The sequence below is a fragment of the Ursus arctos genome, unplaced genomic scaffold, assembly GCF_023065955.2.
Source record: "Ursus arctos isolate Adak ecotype North America unplaced genomic scaffold, UrsArc2.0 scaffold_8, whole genome shotgun sequence".
Taxonomy (NCBI): Eukaryota; Metazoa; Chordata; class Mammalia; order Carnivora; family Ursidae; genus Ursus; species Ursus arctos.
Window position 1 is genome coordinate 66,076,200 of NW_026623100.1, and position 15,998 is coordinate 66,092,197.

Below are 15,998 nucleotides of genomic sequence, written 5' to 3' on the forward strand. Positions count from 1 at the left end.
AGGGAGCCTGATGCAGGGCTTGATCCCAGGACTCCGGGATCATGCCCTGAGCCAAAGGCAGATGCTTAACCAACTGAGCCACCCAGGTGCCCCATGGAGCACAGATTCTTATTAGCACTTTCATTATTCCTTAGAAATATCGGATGACAAAAAGGTTGAATTTTTTAGAGGAAGTATGTCCTTTGGAGTTCTCATTCCTGATTTTACTTTTCTTACAGTCTTTAATGATCCTGTTGCATTGTTTTCCTCACCTAGTGCTTATTTTTGTTTGTTTTTTGAGTCTCGATTCCCTAGTTAACGTTTGGAAATAGGACCAAAAATCCTTACTGTTGAGATAAGATTGGATTTGTATACATGGTATTAGAAAGAGTTATTCAAATGAAGATTTGAATACTGTACGCCCCTTTCCTATTGACTTCCATTTCTTGTGTTCAAAATTGAATTGCCAGTGGGAACAATTACGCTACCAACACTGGAAAGTATAAACAACCATCTATAACATACAGTTGTGCATTGCCCACTTCCCACTCAACGAACTGGGTGTTCAGGCTGTAAGAGAGTCCCAGCAATGTCTCTGAATCCTGACTGCTACTTGGCAGTTTTTCATACGGTGAGATGCTGTATGAGTGGAGAAAAGAGTGACAGGTCTCTGAGTTTCCCTTCCTCCCAGTCACTGCCCCTTCGTTGGTCTAGAGTACTTGATTTTACTATTCTGCTACTTAGAACTCTTACCTAAAACTAGCATGGTAATATGCCTAGCCTTTTTTTTTTTTTTTTTTTTTTTTTACCAGTTAACGACTTATGCCCAGATGTGCGATAGCTTTTGATTCAGCCAACATTTAAAGGCCTTCAGTTGAAGGTACTATGTAAAATACCATTTTCAGGTAACAGAGACGCATAGTACGTTATCCCAGTGCTCACAGATTTCCTGTTAGCAAAGGAAACAAATGTCTTACAACTAACGGTGATACATCTCTTTAAAAAGCAATAGGTTTGGAAAATAAATTTTAGACTAAGAAGACTTCTCTCTCTTCTTTCCTTATGTATTTATCATCTACCATCCTTATCATATATTTATCATTCTAGTAAACACGAGTTTCAGCTTAAGAAATTGGTTTTTTCTAAGGTGGATGGGAATGTAATATTCTGACTTGAAAAGCTGTTCTCATCTGTCGTCTTTCCCTTTTATTCTAGTAAAAAGCAAGTTCCGTTAACTAGGAGACAATTTAGGATTGTCAGTTCTAATTTCGTTTTCGCCTTTGCTTGTTTTTGTGAGATTTGGTTTTCCGCTGTATTGACTTTATTTCTCCAAATGAAAATGACTTCTTTCTCTCCTGTCCCCCCGGCCCACTTTCTGCCTTCCGCAAGTCTTCCATCCTGTGGAGTGCTCCTACTGCCGCTGCGAGAGTATGATGGGTTTCCGGTACCGATGCCAGCAGTGCCACAACTACCAGCTCTGCCAGAACTGCTTCTGGCGTGGCCATGCCAGTGGCCCTCACAGCAACCAACACCAGATGAAGGAGCACTCCTCCTGGGTAATTGCATTGTGTCTCCCTCTGTGTCCTCTGTGGTTACTCTGTCTCTGCAGTGAAGCACCGGGCCAGCTTCCTGGTAGATGCCTAATGAATAAGGACGCCGCGTAATCCAGTCTTCGTGCTGAGGGTTAGGATGGGTTGCAAATACCTTGTGCTTCATCACCTGGTTTTATCTATCTATCTATCTATCTATCTATCTATCTATCATCTATCTATTTATTTTCATCACTTGATTTTAAAGTTCCAGGAGATGGAGATATTATCCCAACTGAAATGGAAAAGTGAGAAGTGTCTTCTTACATTAAAATCGTGCAGAGGGTATCCCCCCAAAGCTTTGAGCTTTAAGTGAGGTTTAAAGTCTTTTTCTCAAGCATATTTTCTTCATGTCTGTAGGGTTTATATGTTGCAAAGAAGGCTGCATGACATAAAGGAGTTAAATTTTTGTCTCTCTGAAGTTGGGGAAATATTGTTTCTTACAGTTGCCCCATTGGTGTCCTTACTTTCAAAAGTAGTCCTTTAAATAACAATATTTGGGTGGAGGTCGGCCTGTGATTTTCCTGTGGTGTTTATAAATCACATAATAATCAATCATTTTTCTTCCCTTGTCTCAGTTGATTTTCAGAGTTTTTAAATGCCATCTGCTTATGTCCAAAAAGTTGTTTTGAAAGCTTTTCCCTCTAGTTTTGGTTGGTTGGTTGGTTTGCTAAAGGTTAGAACAATATAGAGGGTCCTATGTGTCATTCAGGATTTAGGTTCTTACCGTTGGCCATCCCAGGGGGCTTTAAGTATTGGAAAGCTTCAACTACCAGGGGCTTTTTCTTTCTTTCTTTTTTCTAGTTAGCCTTATTAAAACTCAAACAAGAAAAAAGGCAAATAAGTTCATACCGGGGATGGATTTAAAAAAAAACAACAAATTTCAACCCTTGTGTACACTTTACTTCCTACCCCTCTGACATGTTAGAGATCATTTTTCTTTTATCAGATACATTTTCAGTTACACTTAACCATAAAATTTTGCTAAATTGAACATCCTGTCCTCGGTTTTGTTGTGTTGTAAATTCCAGTATTTTTTTAGTTGAGGAGTGATTATTTAAAAATATTTAAACAAGCAATGAAAAAAAATACAATGTAGTAGTTTCTTCTCTTTTTTACTGAATAGAGGTAATCTGTAGATTTTCAAGTTGTTACTTTTCCCTTTTTTAAAGTACAAGTGTCCCACTTAATTGAGTTGTTAATGTTTTTCCCACTGTTTTTTGTTTAGAGTCTTAACTCTCAACACCGAAATAGCTCTTTGCTCTGTTGCCACATATAATGATTGGATTCATTGGGATGTTTCTTCTGACGATTCTCATTCTAGATGTTGGGGGGAAGAGAGTGAAGAACTTCTCGTTCATGTAGTTTGAACTTTCTCATTTAGCTAATTTGTACTCCTTTTAGAAGTGGGAAATTTACAGTTTTTTAAAGATAAATGGCTGAATATTGCTTTATGATTTACAAAGCACCATTTCATATACTCTTGAATTTTAACATTGAGTTAGAACATACATAAATGCAAGCACAGAAATCATAAGTGAATTCTTGTATTTTTGCTTGGTCCTCACAACACTCTTGTGAAGTAAGCCATATCTCCATTTGTTGTTATTTTTATTTCATCTGGGTTGTTTTTTCTTGATTTCATTCATTTTTGTTATAGTGACTGAAGATTTCAAGAAAAATCAAGTATTATAGGCATGACGCTGGTATCAGTTCTGAATTTTGATGAGTATATGCATTATGTGTGACTGATGCATACTGGTAAAGCTTTTTTAGCAGAGAGAGAGAGTGTGTGTGTGTGTGTGTGTGTGTGTGTGTATAAATTGTTTTCAAGATTAGAACTGTATGTGCAGTGCCCTTGTTCTTTGAGGAAGATGTGAGTGACTCTCGGGACTGATGTGGGTAAAGAAGTTTCCACTAACAAAAAGATGTGTAATCACTTTAATAGTAATTTCTTTGAAGATTGTCCACTGTGTTTATATTAGTATTTGAATAAATATTTTTCTGTGTTCACAAGAGATAAATTTAGTATGCATTTAACAAGTTTGTGTATGAATTTGTATCGTAGATTTGATAGGTATTCTATTGGTGCTTGGAAGTTTACTTTGATTTTTCCAAAATTTCTGTTTAATGTTTTGCCTAAGTTACTATGCAGTGTAATTCATTTATTCTTTTAGTTATCAACTCATAACTTTTTATTTATTTTATTTATGTATTTATTTATTTAATGTTTTACCTAAGTTACTATGCAGTGTAATTCATTTATTCTTTTAGCTATCAATTCATTCATTTGACTTTATTTTAGGAAAAAAATGCCATATGGTATCATATCTATGATTCATTCTGTGCATTCATTCTTCATTCATATTATTTGAGCTCCTACTCTGTGTGTCAGATACTGTTACAGGCACATAGGTTACATCTATGAACAAACCAGACAGATTCCTGCCCTATGGGTCTTAAATTGTAAGGGCTATGAAAGAGGCCGTTAGGGCTCACTGACATTGCGATTTTCCTATTTTTGCTGGGCATACATCTAGACTACGTTTCTCGGCCTCTCTGTTTCTAAGAAGGACCATGTAAATAGCACTTATTAGTGGAATGTGATCAGAGTGACATGTGTCTTCCCAGAATAAGATCATTAATAGCTGAGTGCCTCTTCTGTTCTCTGCCAGCTTAGTGGAGAGGATTTCATTAGGACCCAGAGGAGGATAAAACCACAAATGAAAGGAGACCAGGTCCTTGAATGATGGGTAGAGAAGAGTGTCCTGCCAACCTATTTGACTTTGATGGGAGCAAGAGAGAAGCTTTGTGTTAAACTACTGAGGTTTTAGTTTTTGCTACAGTAGTTGGTACTGGAAGTAGAGTTCTGTTAAAACAAAACCTAAAATCTGTGATATTGGCTTAGCAGTCAAATAGCCCTGATGAGGACACTAATATTGGAGTTGGGAAGGACAGAAACTCATGTTATGCAGTGGTGATCAATTGGGTAAATTTGTCATCCATGATAACTTAGAAGGCACACTTCATGCCACCTGAGTTCCAGGTCAAAGGTTGGAAAGGACAGGAGGGTGAGTGCATGTTGGCTGTTTTTGGTTAGGTCTGATGAGAAAAAGATGTGCCTAGGAAAGAATTAGCTAGTTTTGTTTTGTTTTTGATTTTTTTTTAAAGATTTTATTTATTTATTTGACAGAGAGAGACAGCCAGCGAGAGAGGGAACACAAGCAGGGGGAGTGGGAGAGGAAGAAGCAGGCTCCCAGCGGAGGAGCCTGATGTGGGGCTCGATCCCAGAACGCTGGGATCATGCCCTGAGCTGAAGGCAGACACTTAATGACTGAGACACCCAGGCGCCCCAAGAATTAGCTAGTTTTCAAGCAAAAAATGAAAGGGACCAGAGAAAGTTCTGACAGTTGGAGCAGTGACAGGAAAAACAGATTGCTTGTAGACCCTGGAGAGCAATAGGTAAGAGTTGAGAAAGGCTTTGAGCAATAAAGGCCTAGGGAACTTTCTCAGTCAAAGAAAGGTGACTTAGCCCTATGGCGAAGATCAGATCAGGGCATGAGTTCTTGTTCTTGGCTGTTCATCAGAATCACCTTGCTCTCACCTACGTAGCTTCTGATTTAATGGGTCAAAGGTACATGAAACCTAGATAAGGCAGTTTTTAAAAGTTCCCCCAAGTGAGTCTCTCATGCAGCCGAAGTTGGAAACTGCTGACCTGTTGTTTCATATGGCCTCCAGGTGGCCTCTGTTAGTTCAAAGCAAGAGGAATAGAGGCAAAGACATAAATCAGGCTTGAGAATTATGTCTAGGAAAGGACTTTGTGTGTGGTTACTGGCACATGGAACTGACTGGAAACAAATAGATCAAAGGCCTACTAAGTTTTTGAGGGAATTGTGTATTGGCAAAGGAACCATGAGCCTGCCCTTAACAAGCCCTTGACTATTTGAGCTGTAAAACTACTTTTTAAGGACCCAGACCTTGCTCTGGGAAGAGGTGGGTTGTGAAGGTTGTACAGCTCCTTGGGAGGGCACTCCAGAGTCCACTTTGCCAAGGAGGATATTAGATGAGGAGGAGCCTCCTGCTTGTGTTCGTTCATTGTGCATTGGAACTGGGGAGGTGGGTGCAGATAATTTGACCTGTCTGTTCTTAGTTTGCATTGTAAGGAGCTACTCATGGTCTTGTTAAAGGAGACTGTGATTTACTCAGAGGTCCTGGACTTGTCTTCAGATGCACTAAATGGGACCTCGGGTTTTCTCGTGGGAGAGGTTCGAGTATGTTTTATGTGTAGGAAGAGGGGGGAAAAAGGTATTTCATGATTAGAATTACTTACCGATATCCGTGTTTTCCTTCTCTTCCTGGACCTATACCTAGATGATATAGACCATCCTCCTTGCAGACAGATGGGACCATATGACTAGTTCTTACCAGCGGAATTTCTTTGCAGGTGATCTGTGTTACTTCTGGGCCAAGGCTGTTTAAAGCAGATGTGTCCTCTCATCCTCTCTTTACCCTTCTCACTCCCTGTAGACACTGGTCACATGGAAGGATCTCCAAACAAACTAGTAGAGGCAGGAGTCCTTCGATGAAAGGAGGCTGGGTATCTGGTAGATGGATTGGAGCCCCTCAGCCAATTTACACTGGACTTGCACAGGAGCAAGAAATCAGAAAGCAGAATCCAGAGTATTGGGTCATAGAGGTTGTGTTGAGAAAGTAAGATTTGAGCAGTGTCTAGCAGACATCTGGGGAGAAGGAGGATGTTTCAGCATGGAGCCTGAGACCAGGTGTGTGCTTCTGAGTTCATGGAACAGCAAAGAAGCCTGTGTGCTCAGAGTGGAGTGAACAGGAGGAGGACTACTGGAGAGGAGGTCAGATGGCTCCCAAGGGCCGTTCTGTCCATTGTAAGGATGTTGGCCTTTACTCTAGGGAAATGAGGAGTAGTTTTGAGTAGAAGAATGGCATGGCTTGATTTATCTTTTAAAATGATCGGTCTGGATAACAGAATTGAAGGTGCTTACTAGATATCCATGTGGAGTTGTTGAGTAGGCCGTGGTACTTGAGTCTGGACATCGAAAAGGAAGTCTGAGATAGAAATGTCAGCTTGGGGGTCCTTAGCAAGTGGTTGATATTTAAAGCCATGAGACTGGATGGTACCACCAGGTGAGTGAGCAGAGAGAGAGGAGAGAAGGAAGAAGAGACGAGGAATGAGAACTGACCTCAGGGGTCATCAGTAAGAGATCTGGGAGAAGGGGAAGAGCCTGCAAACAGTGATGCAGGGGGAAACCTCTCCTAGAAGCGCATGAAGAGTGTTTCCAGGAGGAGGGAGCGACCATCCGTGTCCGGTGCTGTGACAGCCAAGTGAGAAGACCAGGAAGTGGCCCCTCATTTAACGATGTGGGGGTCATCTTGCAAGAGCAGTGGGGACAAAACCTGTCCGAAGTGATCTATTTCTTTTTTTTTTTTGAAAGACTTTATTTATTTATTTGACAGACAGAGAGACAGCCAGCAAGAGAGGGAACACAAGCAGGGGGAGTGGGAGAGGAAGAAGCAGGCTCCCAGCAGAGCCTGATGCGGGGCTCGATCCCAGGACTCCGGGATCACGCCTTGAGCCATAGGCAGACGCTTAACGACTAAACCACCCAGGCGCCCCAAAGTCATCTATTTCTAACGCTTTTTCTACTAGTTGTTCTCAGTGGGATTTTAGGAGACCCGACTAATCCCACTTTGCTTTTTCCTGCTCACAATTACAGCCTCCCGGGAGTTAGGCAGATGGCAGGCCGTTCAAGAAGGTGGTTTTAACTGTGAGGAAGTAATGGACTTGCCAGTGGCCCCTGAACTGAATACAGCCCAACCCCATGCGGCCTTTCCAGAAGGAGCAGAGCCGGAAGCTCGAGGCTGAGGGCCCAGGGGAGAATGTGAGCTCTCCGCAGTGCTTGCAGACACCAGGAAATGGGGGGGGGGGAGGGGCTGAGCTGGCATGTTCATGCCTTCCCTGGAACCAGCCAGTCTGGTGAGAAGAAGGAGGGGCAGAGAGGGAGCCGGTGGGGTCCTCCAGAGAAGCTCCTCCACATGGAAACAAGGCAGTGGGCCGTGTAATCAGCATCGATTTGTACATTCTAGTTTGCAAGGATATATTCATCGTCTCTGAGGTTCCTGGGTTGTATTCCAAGTAACCTTGCCACCCGGAGGCCTGCGGTGCACAGTGTTTCAATTATTGTTGCTGCAAAATAAGCCTCTCCGCGACTGCTGACAGGAAACAACCATTTTATTAGGCCCGTGGGTTTGGTGTCAGGGGTTTGGACAGGGCCGCGGGGCTGGGTTGTCCCTGCCCCATGACTTCTGGGGCCTCTGCTGGATTTCTGAAATACCAGGCAGGGTGGGTGGCTTGAATGACTGCAGGCTTCTTCACTCACGCGCATGTCTGGAGTCTGTCCGGGGACGGCTAGAAGGCTGGGCTCAGCCAGACGGTAGGCTGGAGCCACCTGTGTGTGGCCTGTGGCCTGAATGTGGCCTGTGCCTTCCACAGCACGTGGCTGTGTTTTCAGAGAGAGCATCCCTGGAGGAAGCATCTGGAGAATCAGGAGTGTGAGGGGAAAGTTGCTGTGCAAGTCATGCGGTCACATTCTGCCAAATGGTGTTGGTTACAGCATCGAGGCACTAGGGCCAGTCCAGCTGGGGTGGGGGGGTGCGGGGAGGGAGAGGATGCTGGGGGCGGCAGTGGCCGTGAAGTCCCGTCACAAAGGAGCATGTGTGGTGTGGCGAGTGGGATGGCGCAGTTATGTTTGGGAATAATTCCTGGTGTATATAGTTAATGCTCAGTGAGTATTTGTTAAGTAGATGAATGAAAGAACATACGCATGAGCACATCCGGCTGTGCATCCAGTCTGCCACACAGAGGAAAACCTTATGATCTGAACAGGGCTTTCTGTTCAAATGGTTAATTCACCCAGAGAAACTGGCTATCATGTTCTTCTACTAAGTTATACTTTTAAAAGAGCACTTTGTTAAAACAACTATGCATATTATTTACTGGGATTTTTCCCCTCATATTTATTCCCATATTAAGATTTGAAGGAAGATTCTTTGAAAGTATTTCAGATACAGTGTTGTTGTTAATCACTGTTAGATGACCTTAACCCTGGCCTTCATTTTCCTTGCTCAGGGCGTACATGCTTTTCTGATTTGTTTTATGCATCTTTCTCTTCCTCCTCTTCCTTTTTTTCCCTCCTCGTCCTCCTCCTCCTCTCTCTCTCTCATATCTCGCACTTTCTTCCAATTACTGTGAAGTATATATATAACATAAAATTTACACCTTGCCTCTTTGTAGGTGTCCAGTTCACTACCATTGAGGACATCCATATTGTCGTGCAACCATTGGCACCATCCATCTGGAACTTTTCCATTTTCCCAAACAGAAACGCTTAACCCTTTCGGGCTATGCGAGGAGGGCTAGAAAGAAGCCATTTCCTGCCCTCCCCTCTGCCTTATGTTCAGATCTCTGCTTACCTCAGTCTTCACTTTACCAAGAAAAATTTGATCTCCACTTGGCAGGAAGGCTGTGTGTGTGTGTTTATACAAAATACACTTGTAGCACGGCTACTATTTGTTAGTCGAGTGGCTTGTAGAGGTGGTTATGTAATATGGAATATATGGAAATTTCACCTTTCTTCCCAGCAGAGGGCAGGCTCCACCTCTGAACAAAGTTACTCGTTCTTCAAAATCTGTAAATGAGGAAGTATTTGGATTTGTTTAGCAATCTCTATTAATTTTATTGCTTCTTTTAAAAAAAATAAATATTAACAGGCAACACACACATGTCTAGTATACTTATTTGGGCATTAGTCGTATTAAATAATTTACCTTAAGGACTCAGGGCAAATTTTGTTGTCATAGACCTGGACCAGTTAAGATTGTTGTTGACCTGTCCTTGTCAGAAGCAGTATTTAATTCTCATGTGACTAGCATACCTCTCCTCACATCTCTAGAATTTTGAGAGATTATGTATTCAATGAGAAAAAAGTGTGCTTCTTGGCCTCGCTTTGGCCCAGACCCAAATAGTCATGTCATAATTTAACTACTTTGTACATAGTGTAAAACTAGGCAGGGGGATTTTTAAATTTTTTAATTTTTAAAATTCAGGAGTAATTAACATACAGTGTTATATTAGTTTCAGGTGTACAATATAGTAATTCAACAACTTTATGCCTTACCCAGTGCTCATCATTAAGTGTGCTCTCAATCCCCTTCACCTATTTCACCCATCCCCACACCCGCCTCCCCTCAGCTAACCGTCAGTTTGTTCTCTATAGTTAAGAGTCTGTTTTTTGGTTTGTCTCTTTTTTCCCCTTTGTTCATTTGTTTTGTTTCTTAAATTCCACATATGAATGAAATCATATAGTATTTGTCTTTCTCTGACTGACTCATTTTACTTAGCATAATACTCTGGGTCCGTACTACTCTTGCTGCAGATGGCAAGATTTCATTCTTTTTTATGGTTGAGTAACATTCCATTGTATGTATACCACACCTTCTTTATCCATTCATCTATTGATGGACTCTTGGGTTGCTTCCAAAATTTGACTATTGCAAATAATGTTACAATAAACATATATTTTTATATGTGCATATATCTTTTTGAATTAGTGTTTTTGCTTTCTTTGGGTAAATACCCAGTAGTGGAATTATTGGATCATACGGTAGTTCTATTTTTAATTTGTTGCGGAACTTCCATACCATTTTCTGTAGTGGCTGCAGCAGCTCATCTCTCACCAACAGTGCACGAAGTTTCCTTTTTTAGGAGGACTGTTTTTTTAAAGGCACAAGGCAATATCCCTACTTGTGGCAAGTTATAACACAACGTAAGACAAATCCATGAAGACATTCCGCACAAAATCTACAAATGGGACATGTAGCCCAATGCCCTACACTCCACAGAGAAGCTGCTGAGACTGTGTCCACTATGGTTCCTGGCTCTGTTTTCATTAGTCACGGCCTCACCGTCTTACATGGCACCACCATTCCCATCTCGATCTGTTGGTGACTCATTGCCCCCCCCCCATCCTTCTTGCAGTCCTCAGTCCTCCACATCTCGAGTGCTTTTACAACTGCTGCTCCTTAGTCAGCAAGCTGCCCTCATTTTTACTGCTTCTCTAAGCATTTCTTTTGCGCCCCCCCCACCTTAATTGAAGTTTGGCTGTCCTTTAGGAGCTCCCCTTCTCCCGCACCCTTTCAGGTGGTACCTATTTATTCTCCCACATCTATGTGTTTTTAGAAGTTGGGAGGTGAAATTATTGTGAGGGTGGCTATGTAATTTATCATATACAACAGACCTACTTGAGAGTGAAAGGGGCCCTATTCTTTATGCGGGGAGTGACAGCATGCATAAACTGGGATTTCCTGGGTAAACTGTTTATGGACACTGTTTTAGTGTTCTGTTACTGCATAATAAATTATCACAAAGTTAGCAGCTTAAAACAACAGAGATTTGTTATTTCTGTTTCTGCGTGTCAGAAGTCCAGGCAATGGCATGACTGGATTCTCCTCTCTAGGTCTTACTGGGCTGAATTCAGGGTGTTAGTGAGGCTGTAGTTATCATCTGGGTTGGGGGGTCCTCTTGCCAGCTCACTGGTTGGCCAAATTCATTTTATTGCAGGTATGGTATCGAGGTCCCCATTTTCCTGCTAGTTCCCAGCCGGGGAGGACTCTCAGCTCCCAGACGCCCCCTGCAGTTCCTTGCCATGCAGCCCCCAATGGCAGTTTACAAAATGGACATTTGTTTTCTTCCAGGGCAGTTGGAGCACATCTCTCTGACTTCTTCTGCAACTCGCCAGAAAAAATGCTGCTCTTAAAGGGCTCACCTGATAAGACCAAGCCGTCAGGGTAGTCTCCCTTTTGCCATATAACATAATCAGAAGGGTGATAGAGTTCATCATCTTCACAGGTTCCAGTTACAGTCAAAGGGGAAAGGGTTCTCTGAGTACAGGGGTTACCGAGAGTCAACTTAGAATTCTGCATGTACTACTCGACCTGTTCCTTTTCATCCTTGCTTTCTTTTCTTTAAATTTTTTTTTTATTTTTTAAAAGATTTTATTTATTTATTTGACAGAGATAGAGACAGCCAGCGAGAGAGGGAACACAAGCAGGGGGAGTGGGAGAGGAAGAAGCAGGCTCCCAGCGGAGGAGCCTGATGTGGGGCTCGATCCCAGAACTCTGGGATCACGCCCTGAGCTGAAGGCAGACACTTAACGACTGAGCCACCCAGGCGCCCCTCATCCTTGCTTTCTACCTTGCCGCTTCTAGACCATTACGCCTTAAATCTCTAGGATCAAACAACAACAACAAGCAAGATACTGCCTTGAGGCTCATGCCATTTCAGCTCTACCCCCTTCTTCTTTTCTGATTGCAGTTATCTTTTGGGTCATTTCCCTTCACTTCGGGATGGAATGGTACCAGAATTGTGGTCACTTCTTGAGTGATTTCAGTATCTATAGAATTAAACCTTTCAAGACCCTGGCCACACAGTTTCTTGACTTCCTCGACTCTGACAGTCTTCTCCTCCGCTGAGCCTCAGACATCCACTCCCTCATGTACACCCCAGACCCTCTCAACCCCTCTAACTGCTCTACTTCAAAACCACTGATTTAGACACCCCATTCTGTGTTGACCCCCATTGTCATTCCCACTGACTTGTTCCAACGACTCTCTCACTAAGACCGTCCGTGTCTTCCTGCCAGCCTCTGCTCCATTGACTTGTCTGCTTTCTCAGTCCTCTCTTCTTTCATTTCTCCTTACCATTTTAGATATGGTGCTGCTTTCCTGTACCATAAACTCCATTGTCCTGTGACTTTTTTTTTTTTTTATCCATAGCTCTGTCAACTAAATTCATGGATGAATTCATCTGTCTGATTTCTCTTAAGTATTTCTGGAGAAAGCCATACAAAAAGGCGGACTAGTATTCCCATAAATTCATGATCACCAACTTCATATTGACCCTCAGCACTGCAATCCTGCTCTCTGATTACCTCGCTTTTCCATTCTTTGCGATGGTCAATTAAAGTTGTATAGGAATAAAATATCCATTTTAAAAAAAACGTCTACCCCCACTCTTCCCTCTCTTTCAAAGGATGACCTCCTTTCTTACTACACAGAGAAAACAAAAGCCATTAGACAGGAACTCCCTTAATTTTCTGCTGAGTTCACTCACTCATTTATATTTTTTCAACAAATTCTTATTAGGTACCTGCTACATAGCAGATGTACGGTGAAAACTATAAAACATCACCGAAAGTAATTAGAGAAAACCTAAGTAAATAGAAAAACTTACACATTTATAGATTGAAAGACTTAATATTGTTAAGATGACAATACTTCCTTAATTTATCTACAGACTCAATGCAATTTCCATGAGAATCTCAGCTGCTTTTTTGCATAACCCTATAAGCTGATCCCGAAATTTCATATGGATATGCAAGGGACTCAAAATAGCCAAAACAATCTTGAAGAGGAAGAAAACAGACAACTCACACTGTCTGACTTTTAAACTTACATCAGTAATAAAACAGTAATCAAGACAGTGTAGTACTTGCATGAGGTTAAATGTACAGATAGATTAATGGAACAGAAGTGAGAGTTCAAAAATAAGCCCTTACCTTTGTTGTCGATAGATTTTCAACAAGGGTGACAGGACTATTCAGGAGGGGAAGAATAGTCTTTTCAAAATGTGCTGGGACAATTGGATATTTACATGCAAAAGAATGAAACTGGACTCCTACCTTACACCGTATAAAAAATTAACATGGGTTATAGACCTAAATGTAATAGCTAAAACTAAGAAACTGTTAGGACAAAACGTAGGCATAGACTTTTGTGACCTTGGGGTACTCTGCGCCTTCTTAGAAGTGATACTAAAAGCATAAGCACCGGAAGAATCATAGATAATTGAACTTCACCGAAAATAAAGTTGGTGCTTCATTTTTTTTTTTTTTTAAAGATTTTATTTATTTATTTGACAGAGATAGAGACAGCCAGCGAGAGAGGGAACACAAGCAGGGAGAGTGGGAGAGGAAGAAGCAGGCTTCCAGCGGAGGAGCCTGATGTGGGGCTCGATCCCACAACGTCGGGATCATGCCCTGAGCCGAAGGCAGACGCTTAACCGCTGTGCCACCCAGGTGCCCCTAAAGTTGGTGCTTCAAAGAACACCATCAAGACAGTAAAAAGGCAATTCACTGAAAAGGAGGAAATACTTGCAAATCATATATCTGATAAGGGACTTGTATCCAGAATTATAAAGAACTCATAACTCAACAAAAAACCACCAAATAACCCAATTTAAACAGGAGCAAAGGGAAAGTAGAGTGGTGGTTACCGGGAGCTGGGTGTGGGGGAAGGAATGAGAGTTGTGTAATCAATACAGAGTTTCAGATTTGCAAGACGAACAAGTTTGGGAGATCTATTTCACAACAGAGTGAATATACTTAACACTACTGGAGTGATGGTTGAGAGGGCCAATTTTCCATCTCGGGGTTTTACAATAAAAAAAAAGCAAGTTAACTTTAGGGGGAAAATGGGTAAAGGATCTGAATAGACATTTCTCCAAAGAAGATATACAAATGGCCATTAAGCACGTTGAAAGGATGCTCAACGTCATTAGTCATTAGTCTAATCAAAGCCACCACGAGATGCCACTTCATACCCACTACGATGGTTAAAATAAGAAAAGATTGACAATAACTAGTGGTAACGAGAATGTGAAGAAACAAGAACCCCAGTCCACTGCTGGTAGGAATGTAAAAATTTTCCACTGTGGAAAAACAGTTTAGTAGTTCCTCAAAATGTTAAACATAGTTACAGTGTGGTCCAGCACTCCCAGGTGAGAACTGAGAATTCTCCTTTGGGAACTGAAAACATGTTTGCAGACATAAACTTGTATATGGAAGTTTGTAGCAACATTATTCAGAATAGCTAAAAAGTGGAAATAACCCAAATATCGGTCAACTGATGAACAAAGCACAGTGTATATCAATATAATGGAATATTATTAGACAAGAAAAGGAAAGGAAGTACTGGTACATGATAAAACATGGATGAACCTTGAAACTATGCCAAGTGAAAGAAGCCAGACACAAAATGTCACATATTGTATGACTCCATTTATATGAAATGTCCAGAACAGGCAAATGCAAAGGGACAGAAAGCAGATTGGTGGTTGCCAAGGGCTGAGGAGAGGGAGGAATAGGGTGTGACTGCCAGTGAGTATTGGATTTCTTTTTGGGGTGAAGAAAATGTTCTGAAATGAGATATTAGTTATGGTTGTACAACTCTTTCAGTATACTAAAAACCACTGAATTGTAATGTTAAAAGGGTGAATTTTATGGTATGTAAATTATATCTCAATAAAGCTGTTTTTTGTTTTTTTTTTTAACTCGGTCAGGAAAAGCCTTTTTTGAAGAAGTGACATTTAAACTGGGGTTGGAATGACTAACTTGAGGTTGGTGGTTATAAATTCGAAGTCCGACCAGTCAGCATAGTTGAGTATTTACTTCCCCAGTGCGTAGAGGGTAGAGGAGCAGAGTGGATAAAGTTGGAGTTTAGACAAAGGAAGAGAGCTGGCAAGGGGGGAGGGGTTGGAGAGTATGCAAAGAAATGATGGGCCATGGAGTGTAGGTTGATTAAAGGAGCAACGAGGCCTTGAGGGAGACAAGGGACCAGGGGAAGGGGGTAGGCTCAGTGGAGTATAGGACCTGCTGGCATGGAAGTATTGTTGGAGGCAGGTCCTTGAAGGAGCGAGCCAGACAGGCAGAAGTTTGTATGAGAATGGGGTGCTTGCAATCGAGATTTTCGGTGATGTACAGTCACTGGCAGTAGAATGTTCCAGGACGTGACTGCGAGGCTGGTGGCTGATGTTGAGGAGGGAAAGGTGGGTGAAGGGGAGTTCAAGGAAGACCAGTGTATAATTTCCTATAGCTGCCAGAACAAATTATTACAGGCTTGGTGCCTTAAAGCAGAAGTTCTGGACACCACAGATTTGAAGTCAAGATGTCACCAGGACCACACTCCCTGGTGGAGACTCGAGGGAAGAGTCCATTTGTATTAGAGGTCTCCAGAGAAACAGAACCTATACACATGTTGCATATATTTATACACATATATATTTTTATATAAGGAGATTATTATAAGGAATTGGTTCATGCAGTCATGGAGGCTGATGAGTCTCAAGATGGACAGGATGCGCTGGGAGGCTGGAGACCCAGGAGAGACGATGGTGGAGTGCCAGTTTCTGTCTGACAGGCTGGGAACCTGGGGAACCGATGATGTTGACGATGTCGTTCGGTCTGGGTCCGGAGGCTAGCGGCCTGCAGACCCAGGAAGAGCAGATGTTTCCATTCAAGTCTGAAGGCAGGAAAAAGCCAGCGTCCTAGTTCAAAGGCAGTCAGG

General features: G+C 42.1%; 1 protein-coding gene across 5 annotated transcripts in view; it reads left to right on the forward strand.

Moving 5' to 3' along the window:
* The window catches only part of DTNB (dystrobrevin beta), a 227,099-nt gene that overhangs the window by 76,129 nt on the left and 134,972 nt on the right, over positions 1-15,998 (forward strand). For all 5 annotated transcript variants that reach the window (XM_048222550.2, XM_048222551.2, XM_057308991.1 and 2 more), the window contains exon 8: positions 1,369-1,535. In XM_048222550.2, the coding sequence (XP_048078507.1) occupies positions 1,369-1,535 (167 nt within the window). The remainder of the gene's footprint in view (positions 1-1,368; positions 1,536-15,998) is intronic.